The sequence below is a fragment of the Condylura cristata genome, unplaced genomic scaffold, assembly GCF_000260355.1.
Source record: "Condylura cristata isolate star-nosed mole 26May11 unplaced genomic scaffold, ConCri1.0 scaffold00002, whole genome shotgun sequence".
Taxonomy (NCBI): domain Eukaryota; kingdom Metazoa; phylum Chordata; class Mammalia; order Eulipotyphla; family Talpidae; genus Condylura; species Condylura cristata.
The window spans coordinates 82,256,538-82,283,376 of NW_004567103.1; the positions used below are offsets into that span (position 1 = coordinate 82,256,538).

General features: G+C 39.6%; 1 protein-coding gene across 5 annotated transcripts in view; it reads right to left on the minus strand.

Annotated features, from left to right (window-relative positions):
* The window catches only part of CLASP1 (cytoplasmic linker associated protein 1), a 261,001-nt gene that overhangs the window by 204,489 nt on the left and 29,673 nt on the right, over positions 1 to 26,839 (minus strand). For all 5 annotated transcript variants that reach the window (XM_012727152.1, XM_012727132.1, XM_012727159.1 and 2 more), the window contains exon 2: positions 22,977 to 23,456. In XM_012727152.1, coding sequence (XP_012582606.1) covers positions 22,977 to 23,171 — 195 coding nt within the window. In that variant the 5' untranslated portion in view covers positions 23,172 to 23,456. The remainder of the gene's footprint in view (positions 1 to 22,976; positions 23,457 to 26,839) is intronic.

Sequence of the window (26,839 nt, forward strand, 5' to 3'; positions counted from 1 at the left end):
GGAACAATTTTAAAAAGAAAAGGAAAAAACCAACAATATTAAAACTAAACCTCCACTAACCAAAGTTGGACCACTACTACTCTGCAGGATTCACAAAAGCAGGTTTGTTTGATTTTTAAGCAAAAGACCAAGGTAGAGGAAGGGGTATAAACAAAGTGACATTGCGATAAAATTCTTAAACTTTAAGAATATGTAGTCGTCTTTAAAGTGTCTTTGCTACACTAAGAAAGCATATGCCAATAATTTAGTTCTCTATCCTTTAAAACATTTGTTAGACAACGTTATTGCAGTATTTGACCCAGATTTATCATGATCTGTGTATACATTCACTGGAATTAAAAGGAGGATATCACATTTCTTCTTAACCCATTAATTAATTCTGATATTAAGTATGATATTATCCTGTCACTGCAAGGCTGTAATGTTGGGTTAAGGAATAAATGTTTCAGTGCACAAGCCAACAGCACACATAAAATGGGTACAAATAAAACTGGATAATTCTGAGTGAGACTGCTGGATTGTATCAACGTCAATATTCTAGTTACAATGTGTATCATAGCCTGGAAAAATTTAATTATTTTTGGAAAATTGAACAATTGTACAAGAAATCTCTATTACTTCAGACAACTTCATGAATCTGTAATTATATAATATTCTCAATGTTTTAAATATGGACATCCTTAGCGGTAAACACAAAACAAAAAATTAACCGGCACCTCTGTCCTATGAAACCCTATTTAGGTTCACCACACAATAGACTAACAACAAAAGTGGGAAGCTTTGGAGCTGCTTATATAATTAAAAGTATAGAAATGTATCAGACTCTAAATCTCAGTGACTACCAAGTAAAAAAAAGAAAAAGAGTTTATTCCTCTGGCTACAGTTTTCCACAGTCTTATAAGGAGGTAAGGACACTACTGCTTCCCATTTCACAAACTGGGAAGCAAAGATCCCAAGGTAAAGTATTCCTGCCTATATCTATGCACCTGAGTGGAACTGAGCAAAGTCAAGGTTGACAGCTCAGCATAAAAATGCCAAAAGGCAAAGAAATTTCCTGTTGCAAGGGGAAAGGGAGAAGGAGGGAGAGAAAGTGTAGAAGTTAAATGCACCCAAATTGATATTATTCAATGCATGGCATCTCAGTGGCATTGATAAATAAACCAAGGTTCACGACCCACTGAGTAATTCATGTTATACCCTATGGAGAAGGTGACACAGTTAAAACCATGCCCAGCACCAGAGGGTGCAAATGCCCATCAGCACCCAGACAAACCCCTGCGAATCTGACAGACAGCTCTCTACCTTGGAAAGGCATGATGACACTTACCTTTCACTTACATTTCCTCACTTGGCAGTCAAAAAAATCTCATGGAATACCATGAGCAAGGCAGACTAGGGGTTTTTCATTTATTAGACCAATTTCACCAAGCAGCAAGTGTGTGCCAAGGTGTTCAGGACAAATTATTAAAAAAAAAAAAAAAAAAGGTACAGCATTTGAGAGAGACAGACAATAAGCATATCACCATAGCACAAATTAAGCTGTGGCAAATTCTACTAGGAAAACACTGATGACATATAAGGGGGGTGGGGGGGACTCATCGCTTCTAGTCTCAAGTCAAGAAATAATATTCTGTGGAAGATCAAAATTCATGGAACATAATGTAAGCAATCAGAAAGCCGGTTCCAAGAAAGAACAATGCTGTGAAATATGATAAAATTTCTGAAACACAAAACTGACTACCCCATGCAAGAAAAAAGGAAAGCTGACAAAGAAAGAACAGAGCAGTGGTACTGAATCACAGACTGCACCACTTTGTAATCAACGTGAATGACCAACTGAATGGTTGGAGCCTACAGTTTGCCTGATCTATAAAATCCATAGTCCAGGCAGGATAACAATCATACTCTTACTTTTACATGTACTTGTTAAAGGAGACCAGAAAGGTCAAAAAACTGGATTACAGAATGTACCAAAAAGTCAACTCAGAAATCTACTAATTTTGGGAAATCATAACTGTCTTTAAGACAGAGAAAACAGGCCTTCCTAGAGTCCCCAAGAACAGTCACCTCAAATAAGCTTTACTGTTTTTTGTTGGAGGTGAGGAGGTGGGATGCAGAACCTCCAGCAGGGGTAGATTCCAAAACAAAACATAGTACCTGCTCTCCAAAGCTAATAATCCAATAGGGAGGCCATCCACAAACAGGTCATGTCCACACGGTGTGGTACCAGGTGAATGTGCGTCCTTGTTTTCAAGGATGACAAGGTGTTCAGAGTTCATGTCAAACAATTCCTGCCAATACTCAGAATCAGTCATCTCTCTAAGTTACCCCAATTCCTTTTACTGGGCACAAGCCCTTTCACATTGGTTCTGTGCTATTTTGACTTAAAAGAGCTCTTGCTGACCAATATGTTCATATATAATAGGCTGAACATAACACATTTTAAATTCATTAGTTATATTAACACTTAAAAATAAAACCCTCCTTGATCATCTTTGGCTGGTAGACACCAATTCTTATTCTGAAAATTGATGAATCGAAGGAAAAATAAAAGAAATTGCCTTTCCTAGTTAATAAATGAGCGTTCTTTAAGGAAGAATTACAGGAAATAACAGAATAAGAAAACTGTCCTATTGTTATCTAAGAACAATCCATTTAGGTATCAATCATCAACTGCTACTAAAACCATTAAGTAAAAGGCTGGAGTCACAGCATAGGGATCAGTGATAGCACCTGAACCCACTAATCAATCCTGGCACCAACAAGTAAACCAGGGCCCTCCCTGGTGGTGTAATGGGTAAGGATGCAGCACTACAAGCGAGCCACGGCCACTTCAGTACAAGTTTGATCCCCAGCCAGGAGGTGACCCACATGCCACGGCAGACCTCTTCTGTCTCTCTGGCTGCTCCCCTCAGCAGTGTACTTTGTCGATCTGCCTGTTCTGCTCCCCACTCTGTCTCTGGTGAATCTTCTCACCACCCCTGCTTCTCTGGCCTGTACCCGAGTTCTGTATCTATAAATAAATAAATCTTAAAAAAAAAAAAAAGTGAGACACCAGACAATATGGGCTGTTAATGTGCTACAGGTGGATGAACACCCCAGCGCCTAAGGAACAGGGGTAAAAAAAGAAAAACAAAACTTAATAAGGATGCTAGAATTAAATCTAACCAACAGCTTTCCAGAAACATAAGAACATGCTAAGTGACACAGTGACATATAACAACGCAATCAGTTTAAATCCAGAATGAGGATTCTACAGCATAAATGATATTGTTTCCTCAACAAATAAAATTACATGATAAAAAGATGAGTGGTGGTATAGCACCAGCAAGACATGGACAGGCTTTCTATGATCAGGGCAGGCCCGTAAGGAGAGTTCTGGAGCCCTCAGTGGCTTTCTCAGACTTTTAATGATCTGTCTACACCATTTGTCATAGGCAACCGGGTACAGGGCAGGTGGGGAGTGGGGGGAGCAGGAGGCTGCAGGCCTCCTAGACCCCCCAGCAAATCTTTACTCTTCCTGGGCTCTCTGGTGCTCTCTCATGGGCTCTCCACTGGTCTCTACTGCACGCTGCTGCCCTTATATGCTCCACCTCTTGGCTGAGGGGTGTCCACCCACGCTCCTAGCACTGCCATCAGGCATGCATGTAAGCCCACAGATGCCAACTGGAAAAAACCTGATCAATTCCTAACACCCTACAGGGGCAAAAACTTAACGAATCTTAACAAAAACTTAAATGTAACAGGTAACACTGCTTGGCTCCAGATTGAAACAAATCAGCTGTAAAACAGATATTCTGGGACCCACAGGAAAACTGATTGTAGACTACTTAGCAAATAATTTTTAGGAATTTTTGGTAATTTTGTTGGATGTGACCATGGTATTATGACTACTATGAAGTCCTATTTGTTTGCAATACTGATTTTACAGAATTGGACACTGATTTTAAAGTGATAAGATGTGCCCACAGTCCTTTAAATACTACAAGGCAAAAAGTGGAGGGAGGACAACAATGGTAGGATGCTGACAATGCTGAGGCTGGGCTAAGTAAATGGAAGAGCAGGATTCACTGTTTTCTTCTCTTTTAGGTATATATCCCTTAAAGCTTCCACAAAATGTTGAAAAAAAAAGAGAGAAAACTTATACATGGATAATCATTATCTTATTGTTTAAATGGAAAAAACTGATATGCAACGCAAGTCTTGATAGGAGACAAATTAGGTAATACATAAAAAAGAAACATCATGAGGCCACAGAAAAGACCATATTTCAAACATTTTTATTCAAGTAAACTGGTTTGTTGTATCAGTTTCAGATGTACAGCACTGTAAATTTGTAGCTACTAATTTTTACATTAAGTAAAACAAGACAAGAAACAAGAGGCTGTAAGAGAGCGATTCTGTGATCTATGCATAGAGGAATACCAAGAAGGATGTTCACCAAAGTGCAGGGACTTTGGGTGGCAAAATATCGGGCCAGTGATCCTCTTCCCACTGTTCTTTGGGAGCTGTTTATGAGGCATTCATTGGTATAATTAAAAAATTTTACAGGGGGAGGGAGTGGCGAGTGTTTTTTATTTTTAGTTTCCCAAATTTAAAATGAAGTTGAAAATAAGGTTCTTCTAGTGATCGAATGGCACAAATATTAAAAGCAATTATCACAAGAACTGGCATATAATTAGATAGTCAAAAATGTTACAGCTCTTCCTGTTGTTTTTCACATTTTAAAATCGTAATAAAGCAAATGTTCTTTAAAACAAAACACCCACATATTTCCCTTCTCTTCCTTCATTTAGTTATTTGTTGACATCCAGTAATGTTCATTTCAAAAATTAAAACAATTCAGTCTTCATTAGTACATCCCATAATGGTTCCTTGAAACCAAATTTTTATAAGTACAGTATTATCCATGCCAGACTGTCTTTTTATGACTATCATTTAGTCAGAAGTGTTTTTTCACTCTCATTTCAAATGCCTGTAAAAATTAAGTACTCTCCCAGGATCAGGAGTGTCTGTAATTTAGCACTAAGACGACTAAAGTATTTGGAGGGACATGTGTGGATTATATGTGGAAATCTTCACATATGGGTCTGTTCTTTCTTGCTTCTTTTTTAAAGATTGAGATATTCACATATAAAACTCCTTCTCCTAAAGTACACAATTCAAAATAAAGAAAATTTTATATACCACTTTTCCCATCACCCTTTTGTAAGCTCAGAAATGCACTATATGTCATAAAGAAAAAAATACACACTTTAGCAATTTTCAGTATGTGTGTAAGAATTTGTAGCTATCACCACTACCTAATTCCAGAATATCTTTATCCAAAAAGAATCCTGTTACCCATTAGCAGTCACTCCCTTCTTATCCTTCTTTGCCTCCTCAGTCCCTGACAATACAATAATAATACAATACAATAACTGTACAATAATACAATAATATTATGTTACCATAATAGTAATATATGACAATGCATATTTTAATCATATGTATATAATTGATAACATATTTGTAAAACATATAATTAATATATCATATAATACAATAATCATTCTAAGGCTATTTTGCTAGGAAAGGGGATAGAAAGCTTCAACACACCCTTCATCAGTTAAAAGCTCTTCATTTTACAAATTATGAGATATACAAAGAATATGCTTCAAGTACACACATACCATTATACACTGGTAAAGATAAATAAGCATTTTCTTCGAGAATCCTCCTCCTACTATAGAGCAGAAATCAGATCTACCAGCCAGATTTGGGCTTACTCTGCATTGCTAATCAACTCTGAACATTTGGCCATGGCATATTTCACAAGCTTCTATCTCAAAATTCTGAGGCAAAAACAAAATTAAATCTAGCAGTTACCCAAAAAAGTAAACTAAATGTAAAAGAGGAGTAAATTAAGTCATTAAAATAAGCTAAATTCACAGCAATGTTTGCTCATTTAGCTGGCAAACTTATCAAAACAGTTCACGTATTATATGTTGTAACAGATTTCCTACAGACTTTTTTTCTTTAATCTTTTTAAAGTAACTAGATAAAGTGGGGGACAAGAAGGGTTGACACAGCTAAATATGTTTAGTGGATTCTTGTTGCTAACTGCAATATTGCTAGAGTATTGCCCTATTTTAAATATGAAAAGTTATTTTATTTTTACCAAAATTCCAAAAGTAAAATTACAGCATACTGTAAATTTTCAATGATCCTTTTTAAACTTCAGATATGCACTGCTCTTACCAAAGGCATTGCTTTTTGCAACAAAGCCAACATCTGTTTACTACTTCATGTTACAGAAAATACAGTATCACCCCTATCATATTTTGTCCTATATCTCCTCAAAAGTAGTTGCTTAAGAAAAAACATTGACTGTTTATAAAAACAATATATGCCTGCTGTGGAAAATTAAAACACAAAGGTATGTACATAAAGTGAAAACCTACCAGCATGTTGTTAGTATTTTCACATATCTCTTTACAGATCATGTTTTGTACACATTTAGTATAGGGTTGAGCTCTTTCTTTATATGTTTTACACCTGCCTTTCTCAATTAACATTAGAATGTGTCACTGAAAATTCTTCATAAACTATGCTGCAAAGTACACCACCTTCTGGAAAGACACATGGAAATACTGACACATATTTATCTTACATTCTCCAAATGCTGTGTGTTTGAGGCTTTTCACAAATTTAAAAAATTGACTTCAAGCAAATGTTAATCTTTCATTTCTTTCATGGACACACATAACACGCACAGAGGCTACACAGTTTGGTACCAAACAACCTGGTTATTTTCAAACAAGTGTCATGCAGAGTCATTGCCAAAAGCCACATTCCTGTCAGAGAAAAAATATCATCCATAACATTAGCACTTAGGAATGAACAAACAATGGGTCACAAATTCCTTAAACCACTTAGAAATGCAAGGCTATGCCCTCAATCAGTCAAAAAGCATTCTCTCCTGTGCTAAACTCAAAATCAGATATTTGCCCTGGCTTCTAAAAGCAAGAACGCGAGGCCGGAAGACTCATTCTGTTTGCTGTGTTGTCACTTTGGCAATGGCTAGCTTAGATGGCTGACCTTGAATTTCTACCATAGACGGTCTTCTCGGGCACACCAGCCTCTCTCAAAGGTGACTATGAGCAAAGGATCCACTCCAGAAAGAATTCTGCCACAGCAGCATGGGCTTTTGGGACAGAAGACTTTAGATCCATTTTTAGTCACTTAACCCAGTCAAATAAATATAAGCAGAAACTTCCAATTCTTTGTGTCAGTCCAAGGAACTGCAAACACATTTCTTTTTAAAACTAACAAAGAGCAAAGGTCTCTGCTGAAAACTTTCAGAATCTGCCTAAGTCCAAAATGGAAGGAAAAAAAATGAATTCGATCCCTGCATAAACTTTATTTTAAAAGTAAGACTTACTTTATCAGATGCTCAACCTTAAGAAAGTATGTCCTTCTGCTCTCTGGTACTATTAAATATTATCTTTTCTCCCACCTAAAGGCCCTTTTGTTCTTTGTAATAAATAAATGTGGGCTTCCCTCATGGCACAATGGGTTAAGTCTCGGCACTATCTGCAGCCACCTCAGCATGATGTAGGTCCCTGGCCAGGGAGGTGACCCCACACAAGACACAGCAGACCTCTCTTGTCTCACCCACTGCTCCCCTCAGCAGTGTATTTCAGTCAATCTGCCTTTTCTGTTCCCCATTCTCTCTCTGGTGAATTCTCTTCTCCCTCCCCCCCCCCCACCTCTGACCTACACCCCAGCTCTTACATATGTAAATAAAATAAATCTTTCCCAAAAAAGAAATGAATGTTTTCTTCTTAAACTTGGTTCTAAAGCAATAAATTCTATTCTGCTGGACCACCTAAAATCCTTAGGTCATGGTCTCATTCACCTATGGATACCAAGTCACTAGGGAGAGCTAGACATTCTCCAAAGCATCTTTCTTATTTCATCCACTGAAATTTAAACTCACTACCCACTATCACAAGCCCAGCAGGAAATCTAAGACTCATTTTATTTTCACCATGCTCCTTAAACGAGGTGGTTACAGCATAAAGACACAGCATCAACCAGAGAATGTATAAGGGCCCTAAAAGTCTTAGCTTTTTAGACTTGCATTCAAATGTCATTCAAACCCTGACTATATGCCCTAGAGGATATTACTTAACTTTGAGGCATCTCAGGGCCAACTTTGGGAAATGGGGTAAGATTTAAGAAAAATGTAGCAAAAAACCTACTATTTCTGACACATGGCAGGGGATCAAACATCTGATAACTATCTTTATGATGTTCACACAAGTTCCTTTCAAACAACTTCTGTCACCATTTATTTATTGTTTTTGGCAACGTATGTTAAGTTCTCATTCACTTTCAAATTCACTCAAGCAAGTCATCTTTTCACCAAGAGGCCACCAAGTGCCCAAAGAGTAGCCCGCAGGCCAGTACCTCTCCAACCAAGTCCTTCCCAATTCTTGCTCGTTTATATTTTTTGTTCTTCACTAGGATCATCTTCCTACAAGTGCCACTTCTTACAATGCTTATGGTAAATATCAAGGTGTGATTTTTTTATTAGAAGGAGGAGAGTAAATACCCCCAAGGGTCTCTGATAGGTCCCAAAGATGATTGATTGCTTATTTGTTTCCAAAGATAGTAGGAAGAGGGAAGGAAGGAAGGAAGGAGGTAAGTTGGGCAAATAACACACAATCCATCTGAGTACACATTGAAATGTACTGAGAGACCTGGGTCAATAACACTCACCCACTATCCTGCAAAAACCCACAGTCAATGCTCCCCCACCTACAGCTGCTGAAATGAGGCAGCTCTGCTACCAGGAGGTTTAACCCTCCATGCTCTCTTTTTGCCATTGTTCAGTACATCCCTCAAAGGCACACAAAGGCAATGATGGTGCCAGGCCAACCACAAGAAATGAAGAATGGGATGCTGTGAAATATCAGAAAGCCAAAGAGTCAGCAGCACTCTAAGTCAAGCACTGTCTATGCAGCTGCCTTCCCCTTTCATGACACACCTGTCTTGTTTGTCATTTTACAGATGAAAACTGGGGCTAAGAGCAGGGAGGTAACTTACCCAGATTCACAGAGGTGAGAGAGAGGCAATTAGGAAAGGCATAAGAAACGCAGTGTGGCCCCAGATTCTAGACTCAACTTTCCCATTGTAAATGGTCTATTTCACAGAGCTGGAGACACCTTTGAAGAAAAAGGGTGGGGGAGGGTAGCTAGGAAGGAGGAAGAGTATCAACCAGGAATTGATGAGTGGAAATCCCAACATCTCCCAACTTGGGAACTTCTGCCAGCAAGTGACAAAAAACATGCAACAGGCACATAGGCCATGATTACAGAGAACACAGAAGCAGTCACCAAAGTGAGGTGACTAGTGAGCACATCAGGTCTCCTTTGGCAAAGTTTCACAACTCCAGCAGCGCTTCCCCTGCCCTAACAAGGATGTGTCTAGATGTGGAGATGGAGAAAGAAGCATCAATTTTCCCTAAAGAAATGATGAGAATCTCAATATATAAAAATCATTTCTTCTGCCACGATGCTCAAGGTTTCGCTTCTGAAAGTGGTCAGTTTGAGATTGCACCCTTGTTCTGCAGCATCAAGCTACCGCTTCCCGCGTACCTTTGTTAAGGGAAAGTGTCCTGGGCAGAAAGCAGCACATGGCCAACATGAGCAAAGCTGATTTGGGCAGCGAAAACTAACCTTTTTTAGGGTCCTATAGGATTCTTCATAAAAAAAAGGAAGCTTGACAATGCCAGACATATTATAGAAAAAATTTCTAGCAACGAAACACTTAATAGTCATTAAACCTTCCTATAATGTTCTCCTCTGCCTTAAACATACTCTCTCAGCTTGGCACGTATCATACCAGATTTTTTCCCTTAGAATTCTAGGACCAAAATACCAGTGTTTTCATGGGCATAATGCCATCCACTCTGCATTTTAAATATGTGAAGTCTGAATCACTCATGTACTGATATACACAGAGTTAAAACAAACATTAAGGCAGCATATAACTCACTGTGCACATCAATACATAAATGCTGCATACAGTTTTCTTGACTAAATTATGCTGACCAGGTTTTCTTTGAAGTCCGCCTATTGTCACTGTCCCATACATCCTGTTTCCATTGTGCTCACGTTCACCTGTGTTGTGCAGTCTGTTAGTCTAAGTCCTCATCCATTTTAGATGAAGAGCTGCACACTGAAGCACAAGGGCCCCAGGAAGCTATGGGTGGTCCCTAGGCTGGGTTGGCAGCCTGGAGTCAGCCCCCACACAATACTTGCTGCGAGGGACACTGGCTTTCACCCACAGAGAACATGTCACAGTTAGACTATTTGCCAAGGGGCTGACTGACTGAAATAAGTTAGCCTAGAGGAGGAAAGGTCTGGCCCTAAGAGAAGAGGGAAAAAAGATGAGAACAGGACTCCAGTCCCTGGAAACAGGGAAGTGTCTGGAGCTTTCCATCTCCTAAGTTCCCCCTAATACATTCTTCTAATGTCCTTATACCAAGATTACCACCTCCTCATTTTAAAACTACTCTATTTGGGGGCTCTCAGAGGAGTAATGAGCCCAAATAGTCTCTCAGAAAGAGGTAATAAATAAACATAAAAGATGTGCCCTTACCAGTTCTACTCCCCACTCCCTAATAAGTTCCCAGAAATGCAGTTTTAAACAGGGCAGCCATGCAGTAAGTGCAGATATAAAATGTTAAAGAGGCATCTAATTCTCAGTGTACATCAACACAAAGAAGATTCACATTTCACATTGTTAAAATACAAAAAGAGTAACACGATACCCACTAAAATACTGGCATTTGGGTACAGAATTCGAAAAACTGTAAGTTCTCAGTTTAATGTGGATGGAAAAGATAGAAAATGTCTCAATGGAGACCAGAGCTAAAGACCCAAATAGGGGGTCCTCCCTGGTGGCACAACAGGTTAAGGCACAGCACGATGAAGCTATCTACAGCCACTGCAGCATTAATTCGATCCTGGCACTAGGTGACTCACATGGTGCAGTAGACCTCTCCTGACCCACCCACTGCTCCCTCAGCAGTGTATTTCACTGAATCTGCCTATTCTGCTCCCCACTCTGTCTGTGGTGAATCCTCTCACCTCCCACACCTCTGGCCTATACCCCAGTTCTTGTATACATAAATAAATAATTTTTAAAAAATAGTATGGGGCCCTCCCTGGTGGCGCAGCGGGTTAAAGCACAGCACTAAGAAGCTTAAGCCACTTCCACATGAGTTCGATCCCCGCCTGCCCCGGAGGAGATCCACATGGCGTGGCAGACCTCTCCTGGCCCGCCCGCTGCTCCCCTCAGCAGTGTACTTTGTCCATCTGCCTGTTCTGCTCCCTACTCTGTCTCTGGTGAATCCTCTCACCCTCCACATCTCTGGCCTGTACCCCAGTTCTGTATGAATGAATAAATAAATAAATAAATCTTTAAAAAAAAATAGTATAGGGTTAGCAGAAGAAAAAAAAAAACAAAATAGAAATAAACAGGGAGGTAGCAGCATACAAGCATTGGAGAACACCAAGGTACCTCAGATGGCTTCCTCCTGAGCGCAGGAAGGGGGTATCTCAACAGTGTGCCTCTGACCACATAAACAGTAAGCACAGGCGCTGTGATACAGACTCAGTCCTTTGAGCCCAACCTGAGTCTTCCCACTGGAGTGCTGCTCAGGCATCTAAAACCCCAAGGTTTCATGAGGTCCATAATTCCCAAGCAGTTGTGCATGGCCACTTGCCCTAGCTACTCCCTTTTTTTCTTTTAGGGAAACCAGTCTTCCTTATTCCATCCTCTGACAGGAAGTTTTCTGTGTGAGAGACCACAAATTTCTTGCACCGCCACTTCTCCCTGGCCATGTGTGAGTCAAGGGCTTTGGGATTTTTTCTGGGGTGTATGGCTATCTTACCTTCAAGCTGAGAAAAGAGAGACATGTTCCCTGGATGGTGGAACTAAAAGGTGTAAGTCAGGGCCACAGTGGACAAAGTGCAAGGCGAAAGCAAAGCCAGTGTCCAGAACAAAACCTTGGGCAGACAGAAGCCCTCCCCGAGCTCACAAATGTCCATGCAGTCTCTTCAAACACCACCCTGGCCAGAGATATGCCCCAATAATGCCCATTTTAAGCTTAAGCTAGTTTGGACTGAGTCCCTCACTTCCTTCCCATGAAAGGTTATTAACAGTCATTTTCTTTACAAAGCTGCTCTTAAGAAAACATTCCTTAGGTTAGGTTAGAATCACAAGAAAAGTCAAATGAGATCATACACCTATTCCTCTCTGCACAGCCAAAACAAAATTCCTATCTATTGAAATACTTAGCATTACACAGCATCTTCCTTCTTGTTCCAATTTACCCAGCTGACATCTAGGTTACATGCAGGGGGTTTGGAAGGACTTGGAAAAAGAAACATTCCAAAGAAATGGATTATGATGTCCCTCATGCACACACATTGAGAGATAAATCAATTTTATTCTCACCATGTAAGAGGGGAAAAGTACACTAATGAGTTAAATAATAAAAAGAGAAACCCAATTTCTTTTCAAAGTGAACTTTATCAAGCTCTCAGGGTTTCCTCCTCTTAACTACAGACATTTCCTTCTCTGCTAATGTTTAATACACCCCTGACAGGACATATTTTCATCAATTATTTAAGGAGGAAATGGGAACTATAAAAATAAAATTACTTACTTTATATACTCTAAAATTTGTTCTTATCTGAAAGGTTAGAAGCAAAAATAGAGAAAGATTCTCCAATACTGCTGCTAGCAACACAGATATTTCTTTTCTATCTAAGAGGAAAAAATATTCAGAGAAATAACAACACCTAGGAATGATAAAGAGGTGTCCCTGCACCACTGACAGGTGGGCAACATGCCCACTCCAACCCAGTAACTGAAGTGCCCAGGGTTTTTAAGCATGCACGCACACACACACACACACACACACACACACACACACACACACAGGGGCATGGTCCTGGTTATGTTCAGGATGCTCTGGGTAATGATGCTTATGACAAAAAACTAAAGGAGTCAGAATGTTAGCAACCAAGTACAGGTACAGAGATGTTGGCTAAACATTCCCAGAAGAAAAGAATATATTAAATCATTTTATATCATATTATAAATAATCCAACTAATTAACTTGGAAAAAGTGATCATGAAATGCATTTCATCAAAAAAAAAAAAAAAATACAAGCCAGCTGACAAAATAGCAGGGAAGTATGCTCAGTCTAATATAAATATGCTTTACCTTTTTTCCGGCTAATATAATATTAAAAAAAGGTGTTATCTTGAGGCAAAAGACCTGAGTGGCTTTCAATTTTTTCACTATAACTTTACCAGAAGATTTGTTACTTTGTGCTTATATTCAGACACATATCTCTTTTACTATAAGAAAAAAAATCTTTTTTAATTGGAAGCATTTGCAAAAATACTTCAACTAGGCAGCCTCAAGAAATGTTTGAAAAAGGACGTTCCCAAGAATATAAAAATAAAATTTTGTATGATATACACAGCACATAAGGCTTAGGATCCTTAGTCAAAGAGCAACTCCATAGTTATTTTTCGGAGTGCTCACCAAAATTATTGGTAGGTTTTCATTAAATGCGGTCTCCAAATTAAAATCAACAAAGCCATCAGGCAGGAAAAGAATTTGACCATCTCTGACAGAGATATTCATGACTAGTAAAAGTATCCTAAAGCCTGAAATCTTGAAATAAAAGCTCTCAAATTCATGCCAGTCCTTCCTACACCCAAGCTATTAACAAAGTCTGCCCCATCCTCCTCCCTCATACCAGGTTACTCCCATACGCTTCTTCCTCACCTCCCATGTCCACACCATCTTCATCAGATCCCTAAGTCCTCAAGCAACCTTCAGCACCAACAACTTTGTGCTGTGTTCTCCTGGGGTTCTTTGATAGCTCCCACTAGGTCAATGATGCTTACGACAAAAAAAAACTAAAGCAGCCAGAATGTTAAGGAACCAAGTACAGGTAAATGTTGGCTAAACATTCTCATCAGTTCCAAGGCCCCATGACAGTGTCAAGATAGTCTCTCTCCATGGCTCTGCAACCTCCTTGCCTCACTGGAATCCTAGCATGCCTAGCTCAGAATATTATCTATTATGATGCCTCTCACATATATAATCCAATGTGGAGTCTGCTCAGCGATTTCTCCTCCCTCATCCAAGACTCCTAAGGCTATCACTTCCACGAAGTCTTTAAGAATAATGAAAAACAGAGATATACCAACAGTCAACAAATCTGCCACCAAGAATTTCCTTCCCATCTATTACCTCCTATCTACTTGGTCTACATGTAAAAAACCCAATAGCCCAGGTAATTCCTCCAGCCTGACCTCCCAGTCTCTAGTTGAAGAGTTATATCCAGTTTCTCTGGTTTCTTGGCCATGATCTCTGTCACAGACTCATGTTGTACCTTGCTTATTAAACAGAGGCTCAGTGAGGTCTGCCAGCTCTTGGTTTTCTTTTCACCTGGATCTGGGTGACAATTCCTCCCTTAGTCCAAAGCTCAAACTGATGAGCTTTGTCTATAGTAACAGGACAGCCAAACAACGCAGACCTCAGTACTATCTCTTCTATGTCATCTGTTCCATAGTCCACCTTTTCGCTTCTTTTAACATGTCTTTTAATATTCAGCTAAATCCAGCAAGACATTTTGCTACTATTTACCTTTCTATAGTTGTTTTATAATAATAAAAATGTATAGCTGACACTCTCTCCATTTGTACTTCAGCTGCTAGGAAGCCCAGAATCCAAATTAAAGTTCATTCATTATTTTATTATATGTTCACTCAATGGGGTGCCTTAAATTCTTTACAAATAGAATCGTACCCAAATGTTTAATTTTAAATAGTTCTCTTCTTTCTTTGCAGTAGTTCCTTTTAGGGTAACTATCAAAATATACAATTAATTCCTCCTATACAAATAGACATGCTAGAGATATTTGGAGGAGACTTGGAAGAAACGCTTGGATGAGAGATCTAGGACAGGCCGCTCCCGGTCCTTGGAACTGATGAGAATGTTTAACTGTTATCTTGACCCATGGTAGATTATATGGTACATCTGAATTTCAGGTGTTTCCTTCTGTCCCAGCAATGTAGGGACTGCCTAACCCCCTTTCTTGGGGTTTTCTGGCAGAAGGTATCTTAGGCTTGTGGAAGGTTTTGGGTCTCAGCCAACCTCAATTTGGGCAAGTCAGTTTGATTGGGCATTTGCACACAAGGGGATGGGTAATTTTAGGAATTGTATTAGGAATACCCTGTCTTCTCTCTCTACACATGAACTAAAGATCTTTCACACTAAAAATAAATACAGACATAAGATATATATTTCAAAACTATATGGAGCTTAACTAATGAGGTGAGGTTTCTGAGTTAAGACAGAAAGGGGTCTAACAAGTGTAAGGATAGTGTGGTAGCGTGGGAGGTGGGAGGGGCTGAAACCAGCAAAAACCCATTAATCCAATGAGAGAGAGAAAACAGGGAGATAATTAATAAAGAAGAGGTGATGGAATTAGAAAACCACCCCTTGGCAGCCGAAAGAATAAAGAACTATTTTAGGCTACAATCACCACTGGATGCTAAAAACTAGAAGGTGAGAATTTGATGATATAATCTCAAAACATATCCCCCTAAGGTACACATTAATTACAACTTTGTGAAGCAACCTGACAAACTTCTTTCAACAGGTAGGCAAGGAGATACCCTGGGCCTCCTGACACTGAGGATACATGACTTCCAAGATATTCCTGTCCAAAATGCACAGCCATAATCTAATCATGAGAAATTATCAAGTAAACTCAAATGGAAGGATTAGAGAAAACAAATGACCTGCACTCCCAGAAGCACTAAGCCAAGAAGGTAAGGAAAGAAAGACTGAGGAGGAACTACTCCAGATAAAAGGAGATGACACAGCTGAGAACTAAACCAGCCTAGAGCCCGGGATTGCATCACCACCAGAAAAAAAAAACAAAAAACACTTCTCTACAGTCACTAGGAGGATAAAAGGTGAAATGCAAGCATGTGTCACAGGCTAGATATAAGTATTCTCTTTAGATAACCGTACCACAAATACATAAATTGCTGTTATTGTTTTTAGGAAAGTAGACAGTGTTTAGGACAATGAAGCACCTTGTCTACAATTTACATTCAAAGAGCTCACAAACATTAACATGCACATAAAAAGAACAATAACACAAATGTGTAAACTATAAACACTTGGGATAAAACACGCAAGAACATCCCCTGCCCTTTCCTGTAGGTTTTAATATTTTCCAAAATAAAAAGTTTGAACAATACAGAGGTTCACATTCTAAGAGCAGGAACAAAGAATTGTTTTTAAATACATTGATTTTAAATGTTAAAGTATAAAGTCAGTTGTTTGTCTCTTTCAGGAGACAAGTACCCCTTGCCCTCTTTTCTATACTAAATAAACTATTAATACTCTTGCAATGTTGTAAGAAAATAGTGTTGCACATTGCTGTAGATGTAGTCAGACTATCCAGATTAAAATTCTGACTCATCCTTTCTAGTTTTGTGTGACCTTAGGCAGGTTTCTTCATTTCTCTTAGGCGATTTCCCCAGCTGTAAAATGGGAATAATCACAGGGTTTGCCTTCTGGTATCTGTACCTCATGATTAAGTGAGGCAATGAACACAAAGCAGTTAGCGGTTTCTGGCACATAAGCACTTAATAAATGTGAGCCCTTAGTACACACTAGCTATCACCTACTCATCAGCTTGGCTGTTTACTCTATGTTCTCACCCAGCTACTTTTTTTCTTTTATCTCTGACATTCAATTCCTTGTTTTATCTACATGTATCCTCATTTAAACTGTAGCTTTCTGAAACAAGGCGAAGTATAAGAAAGTGTTATAAAGAAGAACAAGCAAATTTCTCCTCCAAAAACAGAGTCTTCAATCAATGTGTTGGCTTTTACAACTACATTTTAAAGCTACAGTTAGAATTCTCAGCCAGCTACTACTGACCTGCTCAAGAACTTTCTTATCAACAATGAACACACACAACTCCAAGATTAATATCTAATTACAAAAGATCCAAGGCCTCCCTCCATTCTAGGGCACAGGTTTAGAAGGCCTACAAAGATATGCAACCCCACGTAAAGTGAACTTTCTACAGCTCTTGTTTGTTACCATTTTACCCCAAAACTATATACTTCTTAACAACATGCTATAACATATACTGACTACTTACTGCCACTTATGGACACTGGCTCGCTCCTCCGAATAACAACATCACACCCATTTTACACATGAGGAAAGTTAACTGTTCAAAAAGCTAAGTGTTAAAACCAGAACATAAACCCAGATTATTGATACTCAAATCTGAATTCTTTCTTGTTTGTTGCTTCCCTTGCATACATATAAAACACATTATTTCGAAGGAAATGTCATTCATTATATACATCAAGAAAACCATTTCTACCCAACAATCCTATAAGCTTTCTTGAAATAACCTTTCCTAAGGTTTGGTGGGGTTTTTCTTGCTTTTGCCTGGTAGTGCTCACTGTAGTTTTTCTACTTACAATAGAACTGGATTCAGTACTTGGTGGCAGCACCAAGCAGATCACCAGAAAAAGAAACAGAAGTCATTTAACCTGAATCCAATAACCTTTTCTGGCTCTTCTGTCAAGGACACAAGGAGGGGAACAAAACCCTCACTGAAAGCCAGGGTTTGGGAGATAGGCAAGGAAAAGAACAGGAACCTCCTTTACCACTTCCCCACCCCCCCCCCAACCCCCCAGCAAAGTGCACTTGAGCCAGGCAGAGATAACACTACTTAGGGGTAAGGACCCTAAGGAGGGACAGATTCTGCAGTCTACAGAGACAAGGAGAAACAAGACAAGAAGTAAGGTTTCTTTGAGAGCTTTGCAAATTCTTTCTTCTGCTTCTTCATGGCCCTATTTAATTCTCCTCCCACCATGACAAAGCCTCTCCTGACAACACTCTTAAGCACAACCTAACATTTGTTTTCTTCTCTACAGCATTTACAGACATGCTTGTGAAGCAATTAATAATTATCACCTATCCGACATTTCAAATGTCCGCCCAGACACAGTGCTACCTGTCCCCACAATTAGGTCATAAAGACCATTAGGGCAGAGACAAAGCAGCCCTCGGTTAGTGGAAAAGGTATAAATTTCAGATCAAAGCATCATGGCCCTTGGGACAATGGAACAGTGGGACCAAGCCCCCACAAGCTAGAGTTAAATGGAGCCAGATGGCACTGGGCAGACACTACTAGGACTGGGACCAGATCTATCTTCCCTACAGTCCCCAGCATAGCCAAGTGCTTCATTAACTTCAGCTGTCATGTAAAAGTTGGGTTCAAGTCCCACAGACTTTAACCACTACTTGTGTTGTCCGGAATAAGTTACTTGATTAACTATCCTCATCTGTAAAGTAAGGATAACAATATCTACCTCACTGGTAACTAGGTTAAAAATGAAGCTTAGTTAGCACAATTTCTGGCACATAGCAAATGTTCATAACTATGGGCTATGGTTACTATGCTGCAATATTAAATGTAGGTCCACTATCACTTATCCAAAACTCTGGCAGCCAGATGTACATCCTGGAATATAGAATTTTTCAGGTTTTAGAAAGTAAACTGTGTACAATGATACACACACAAAACACACACACACACATACTGCTTGAACACAATCTGGAGCTGCAACCTACAGTCAAACATATTAGTATTTTGCAGTGAAACATGCCCTAAGCAGGTAAATAAAGATTATATGTTCCTATCAGATCACATGACAAATGAGTTATGAAAAGCAAGAGTTTCAGAGTTTCTGGATTTTAGAAGTGCAAAGAAAGAAAAGCACCTGACTGCCCAGTAGGATTCCTTGTTTCCACTAAGTCCACTACACATGAGGAACACTTAACCACGGAGCTATGGGCAGAGCTGTTTGGCCAAATAAAGATCACCCAGATTCCCTGGAAAGCTGTACAGTATAAATACAGAAGCCTCCATCAATTGCCTCCAGCTGCCATGACACAGACAGCCTCTCCAGGTCAGATCTCCTACCTTTCATCCCTTCTCACCTAAAGGGAGAGGGCAGACAGAATAGCTGGAGGTATACAGTGGCATCTACCCCACCATCCTTCTCTTCATGCTTAAGCAAGGCTAGAAGAGACCAAACTAACGGGAACAACCAGACTCAAATATCTGAGCTGTGTTTTTAGTTTTAATATCTGATTAATCTAGAAAAGAAGATCTCACAGTCATTGTGAGAACTCTTTGAACGCCTGGGAAAAATCTTCCAGCATTCCTCTAAGCCTGGGAGTGGCGGGAGGGGAGGGAGTTGAAAAGCACCCCCACAAAGTAACCCTGTTAAATTCGGAGCATTATTTAAATGAGCAATTACTCAATTCCCAAGATGACTTTTATTATGCAAGGAAGTCCAAAATCAGCTGACAATGAATGATCAGTGGAAGGCTAACAGAACGCAAACTGGTCCTAACATGAGTCCAGGTGAGTCAACTGAAAAAGCACAAATATTCTTGAAATATCACATGTGCTGGTCCAAAAACAAACTACATTCTGTTCAATCTAAATGAACCTTTCACCCCCAAGTATATACAAATTAAAAGGCTTACTCTTCTCCTAGAAGAATGGCAAAGGGTCCCACTACTGAAGAAAACATGCTTTAGAGCAGGGTCCATGAGCCAAACTGGCCCACCACCTGTTTCTGTTCATTGAATGTTTGTAGAACAGGCCATGCCCTTTTATTTATGTTTTCTGTTGCTGCTTCTTCACTACAATGGGTGAGTTGATTATGTGCAAGAAGATAGTAAGTATGGCCTACTCAGTCTAGAATTTTTACCACATGCCTTATCCCTGTCTACAGAAGGAGCAGTGGCTAGGAAATCAGAAAGACTTATTTAAATCCCAGTTTTATAATCACTAATTGAAATTACCTCATAATTCCCAGTAATTTCAGCTATACCTCAGGTGTAACATAGGATATCATCATTTACTTTGCAAAGATATAATGAAGATTAAGAGATAAAATCCCTAACACATAACAGGCAATAAATGGTAGCAATTAAACTGTAATTAATACCAAATACAAATTTGTCTACCATGTCAAGAAATAATCAAATGTAAAATAACTCACAATCCAATCAAATATGTTTTTACATAAGACACTGTGCTGGCATTCACCTATATTTTTTTAAGAAAAACAATAGTAATATCCAAGTACTATTGCTTTGGAAGGATAAAATTATTTCCTTTATATACTCTTATCTTTTTAGTCCTTAACTTGAAATAATGTTTAAAAGCTAGGCTCAAAGCTTTGTTTAATATGAAATGAATCCCTGTAATGCATAATACACAAAACAGGTCAAAAAAAAACTAAAATATACCTCAGGTTCTCAATGAGAAAACGTGATCTACAATTTAGGGGAAAAAATGAAAATGGAGCTGGGGGTCCTAAAAGGTAAGTTTCCAGAGAAGCAACCATGAATACTTGCTGAGCAGTCTCTAAGTTCAGAGTTCACTCAAGGAAGCAACACTTGTTGAGAACCTACATTGTTCCAGTTCTGAGCCCCATGTGTCAAGACAGCAAGTTGTCACCACAATTAGAGAGCTGTAAGCAAGGCGGCTGGGGAAGGTGGGGGCAGGGAGGGCAGTATCTCAGCAAAAGTATAAGGCTAGAACCACAAAACACAGCCCTGATTGCAAAGCCAAATATATGAAGTCATGTGAGATAGGAGAACTAGACCCCTCCCGAGCAATTATCCAGCCCAACACCTACACAACACTACAGATAAAATGACTTGTCACTGGTTACGCTGTGACCACTTGTACCAACCGTAAGTAAAAACAAGTCATGCAAGCTCTGTTTTCCTCACTCTTCTTTGCATCAAAGAAATGACTTATCAAATTTCCCTGACTTAGAAATGATAAAGAAATTTCTTTGCCTTAGAAATGACTTTACTGAAAGGTCAAGTCTTAATCTTTCACTCCTTTGTAACACTGGAAGTGGTGTTCTGGGGAAAAAAGGACCCAGTCTTCCAGACCTTGGATTCTTCAAAGCAGTATTACTACTCTTCTTCTTTTGCTTTCCCACAAAATTGTGTCTACTACTGCACACACTATACTGTATTGTAACCACTTGTTTATTTATCAGTTTCCTCCACACATAGACTATGAACTCCTTGAAGACAGGAATCAAGCCTTGATAAAGGCTGCTAATGGCTAAGTGCTTACCCGGTGGTACTTAGAGTGCAACTTTACACACGCTGTCTTATTTAGTGCTATCATTTTGATTACCCCAACATTACAGATGGGGAAAATGGCCTGGAGAAGTCAAGAAAAGTTAACCGTTGTCAGTTACTTATTTAACATCCTACTTCAGTCCCATCTCTAACCTCCTCCTACCTAATAGGAGCCTGACACTGTTCAATGCCCACTCCTTCAAACTGCATTTGAGGGCAGTTGAGCACTTTTTCAAACCAAAACATTCAGCAATCATTGGCACCTGTCAATTTTCCAGTGATGCTGACATGGGCAAGCAACCATCTGACCAGTATGATATACAAAAAGGGTTTATGAGAAAGGTTTTCTTCCAAGCGAAAACCAGAAGCATTCTTCTTCCCAGTAACTGCCTCTACTACTTTGGAATTATTAAATTTAAAAAGAATTACTAAATCTTCTTTTAGCAATTTTAAGTCAACTGCAACCATTTCCGTTATTCTCTACCAAAGCATTATACGTACAAACAGGTGTGGTGATGCCATTTCTCTAGCAGAGACAAGGTGACTTCACAGCCCTTGAAAACGCTGCTCCCATCAGCCAGCACTAGTGCCAAGCACTGAAGAAATACTAGCTAACTTCATCTGGCAAATGAAAAAACGGAATTTAAGCTCAGCTTTCACAGACAGGTGGATAAATCCAATTGTAAGTAAAATATTAGGGTACTAACTAAACAACATCCTTAACAAATAAAGCCTGCTAATTCTCAAATGAGGTTTAACATATTTAGGAAATAGGGTCTACACTAGAGCAAACAAAGGTATGTTGTAAGTATCAGTTTCCAAGTCCAAAGCAATCTCTGTAGACTGGGTCAAAGAAAGAAACACAAAGTTGGGGTTCCTGTAAGCACCTCTCATAGTGCCTACATCACATTTATTAATGGGCAGGCAAACTTCCCACTCTTCTTTCCACCTCAACTTTGACCCAAAGGGTCTACCCTCTTAAAAGGGGCGGTGGTGGGGGAGTGAATGTGGGGTGAGTCAAGGAGTAAGAACACCTCTTTGTTTTATTCATAAGCCACAGCCCTTGAATGGCAAAATAACTCATAACTCATAATTCATAACTCATCTGAGTCATGGGGCCCCACTTGTTGCTCCCACTCACCAAGATCTTTAGGTCCTAAAGGGTAGCCTCCAGGCATTACACACAGGTCACAGAGGAGTGCTAGATATCCCACACACTCTTATCTGGCCAGGCACCTGGGTTGCCTTCCAAATTTGAAGGTAAAATGCTCCACATTCCAGTCCCAATTCCACCCCAAGAAAATCAGTAAAGACACTTTTCACTCATTCATGAAGAAGCAAAACCAATGTCTTATGACCCAGCCACTGTGAGACAGAACACTCACTTTAACTTCAAGGCTGCAGGTGCTTGTAAACTTTCCAACTGTTTATCCACTTGGCCTTCTCTCAAAATACTAAAGAATAAGGATTTTTTGATCTCCAAGGAAAATCAAAGAAAACTCTACTTGCTCACTCTAGAATGAAAGGTCTAAATGCCACAACCTGACTGAGACTCTTATTGAAAGCCCAAGGAGTCATGCTGACTGCTCAGGGATTTTTTCCCTAAGAATCCATTTTGATTCAAAGCAGCCCAAATACCTACAGGGCCTTCTAAAGCACAGCTTACCTTGTAATTGCTAGAGTTCACCCAAGAGGTAGCAAGTCCATCCACAAGTTTATCTAACATGGTCTGGTCATGCTCAAGGTCAGCAGACTTCTGTTTGTCTGAAAAATAGTCTATAAGTTCTTGGCCAACCTGCAGTCGTTTCCCCACATCCTTCTGCAACACCTGTGCCAGGCAGGACTCCATGCGAGGCTCCATGATGGAATTCAAATCCAGTTCCAGCAAAAGCTAGAGGGCAGTCAAGGTGACACCCTCCAAATAAAATGACCCGGGAGGTTGCCTCTTTGTTCGCTGAAGGTTACTAAGTGTCTGTGTTTCAAAGATACAATCCGGGGAATGGCAACAATGCACCATGTGTGTCTGAAGAGCAGCTGGTAGGATATTAAAAGTCCAATTTAAATAACTAGTAGGAGATAAAGGAGTGAGTGGCACAGTGATGTTCTACTATTGGCTCTGAAATACTTCATAATTCAGCAGTCCATTCTGAAAAGAGAAGAGAAAGACAAATCAGCACAGATAATATAACACTCAAATGTTATAAAACATCAAATCAACGACAAAGCAATGCACGCTGCAGAATCCTTTATTATCACAAGTGGAGAGAGAAGCATGAATGCTTGGCAACCGTATCAGAAGAATGTAATTATTATTATTTTTAACCAGGAAACAGCGAAGCAAAGAGCCAACAGGCTACAGAGTTGGTGGGTTAATGTTTATCATAATTCCCCAGCTTATAAATGTGCTAGTACAGAAAGCAATCATCTGCTTTAGCTAGCATATTTATTTATAACTTAACTCTTGCGTCCCACCAAAAACCTAAGACTAATCTGTGTCTGACTCACCGAAGTAATGTAACTTACATCTCACACTCAATTTTCTAAAAAAAAACAAGTGCTATCAGATAGGACAGATTCCACAGAAATGCCACCGACCCAGACGGCTGGCTTGGTAACATGAATAAAGTCCAAGACAGCACCTTCATCAAGCTTCTAGCTCAGCAGCTATAAAGCAGGGTGAGTAGGAGCCCTGGCCTCCTGCTCCTTCCCACCCTCCACAAGAGAGTAAAGGAAGGACAAAAGCTATCAGGCTCAAATTCTGATCCCAGTATACTAGTTGGCAGTACACCTCTTGAGCCAGGTATAAAAATCAGTAGGTGTTAAAGTCATATTAGAATAGGGGAAAAACACGTACCCCCCAAATCATTTTCATCAGTCAAGCTAACTGTGCATATGTGCTTCTTTATTTTTTTTCTCTCAATTCCTTTTGTTGTAAACTAAGAACACTCACAGCATCTATCTACCTGCCTGACACTGCACTAAACAGAAATGTTTTGTACATTAACAATAAACACCAACTCTGAGGAGTACCAGAGGTACATCTGAATTTATAAATTAAGCACAACTAAAGTTCTATGCAGAGTAATTCTTTCAGCCTAAGAAGCAATGCTTTTCCTTTTCTAACATCATCCCATCCCACACCTATTGTCAGCATAAAAGAGCAGTGCTCTTTCTGAGATTTTTGAAACCAACAGAAATCATTCAATGAGGAAAAGCTCATGGTACAAGATTACCCCTAACCTGCTTTACTACTTCTGAACAATGCAGCAACTGGGAGCTAGAAAGCTCACTATCTCAAATGACAATCCTTCCTTAAATGAAGGTGATAGATGTGTTCCAGTCATTTCCGCTGGTACTAGTCTCTTCTTCACTAGAAAGATATTTAAAAGACATGAAGGCAGCAACAAACCTTTAGAATAATGGTTAGTCCCAACATGGTATCTGCAATTCCTTAACCAGCTGTTATGTTGGTTATGTTATGAAGATACCCATGATACAGAAAACAAGAGAAGCCCTGAGCATCTTTCGTTCTGGACCCAATGGAGCTTACTATGGATTAAAAAAACAGCCATTCGCGTGTAATAAGGAAGATGCAAATTAAAACCACAATGAGATACCACCTCACCCCAGTGAGAATGGCACATCTTCAAACAAATAGCAAGGATGTGTAGAAAAGGAACTTGCCTTCTCTGCTGGTGAGAATGCAAACTAGTGCAACCACTATGGAAAACTGTTCAGAGGTTCCTCAAACTGCTAAAAATGGAGCTTCCATAGGACCCAGTAATCCCACTCCTAGGTAGCTACCCAAAAGACACAAAAACACTGATTCAAAAAGACACCTGTACCCCCATGTTTATTGCTGCTTTATTTACAATTGGAAAGACATGGAAATGCCCAAAAGTAGATGCCTGGATTAAAAAGATGTACATATACACGATGGAATATTACTCAACAACCAAAAAAGATAAACACATGCCTTTTGCAGCAACATGGATGGAGCTGGAAAAGATCATGCTTAGTGAAATAAGCCAGAAAGAAAGGGAAAAATACCAGATGGCTTCACTCATACCAGGAGTATAAAGGGCGAGGGGAGAAAATAATAATAATGATGAACATCTATATACCAGAAACATTTTACAGGGGTGGAAAGGGGAATGGGATTAAAAACAGTTGAGGGAGAGAAGTGCGCTGGACTATGGTGATGGCACACGGGTGATTTGGTAATGGAAAGCCCACGGGGATTACAACTGAGATGGAAAAAGGCACAAAATGATGCAAAAATAAACTGTTACATATGTATTTTTTTGAATTAGGGGAAAAAATGGCGACAGATTTTTTGCTACTCTTCCCTGACCAAGGCAAAGCCTAAGTCTGCTCCTCAGATTTTATGGGCATTGTGACTGGCTTTGCCCAGAGGGAAACCAGCAACCACAAAGCACAGAGATCTGCTAGCAAGTTCTGGAGCCCACTCTTTGAGAAGGCTGCCTGAGGAATGCCAGGCTGTAAGAAAGCTGGTCTGGCCTCCTGGGATGTGAAAAGCCATGTAGGGAAGAACCAGCAAGTTCCTAGTGTGGTCATCTGGACCATTCAGCCATTCCAGTCACCAATCGACTACAGGTACCCAAGTAAGTATAGGAGGCCAGCAAAAAACCACCCAGCCAAACCACAGAATTATGAGATATCCTCCTTTACCACTGTTTTAAGCCAAGTTTGCAGCAGCGTGTTATACGTCACCCCGTAACTGAGATACACTCTCTCCCCCAAACTTGTAACTCATTCTCAATGGAAAGAGTGACATATCCTTCACTCCCTAATTTAAAGAACCCAAAACCAACAGACAGTGACTAACAACAATGATAACAACACTATTGAAGGCGCACACTAGGTGTCAGGTTGTATGCTAGATGATCTACATAAACTGTCTCTAATTCTCCAACCAACTCCATAAATAGCTATTAACACAATCCTATTTTACAGAAGAAGAAACAGGTGAAGTAAGGGTAAGTGATTTTCCAAGTTTGTGTGGCCAAGTTTCTGTCCCCACCTTGAAACACTTGTTATTACACTTCTGGCCTTGTTCAGTTTTGACTCAAAGAACAGAGGTCACAGTTGGTGCCTAGCTAGGAAGCAACAGGCCAGAGAGCAAAGTCTCCATTCAAGTCAACACTGGGAAAGATCCTATTTGTTCATTTCTCTACTATGATTTCAAAAATCCCTAGTATATAAAAGCCTCCCTTCAGTTGAAATTGTATGAGATTCCTAACAAGCACATGCTTACTGAAAGTAATTGGGCATAAAGGCTCTGCATTCTGAAAAGTAGGTCACAAACTTATGTGAGAAACCCAAAGAAGAAAAGATGCTGGAAGTTCCCTAGGCAATTAAGCAGACTGAGCAGACCTAGTCTTCTTTTCTCTTTTTCTTCTTAATCAAAAATAAATAACTGATGATGCACCTTATCCTCACTTATTCCTACTAATCTAGATTTTTTTTTTACCTTTTCCCCATACTTTTGTTTTTTAAAGATTTATT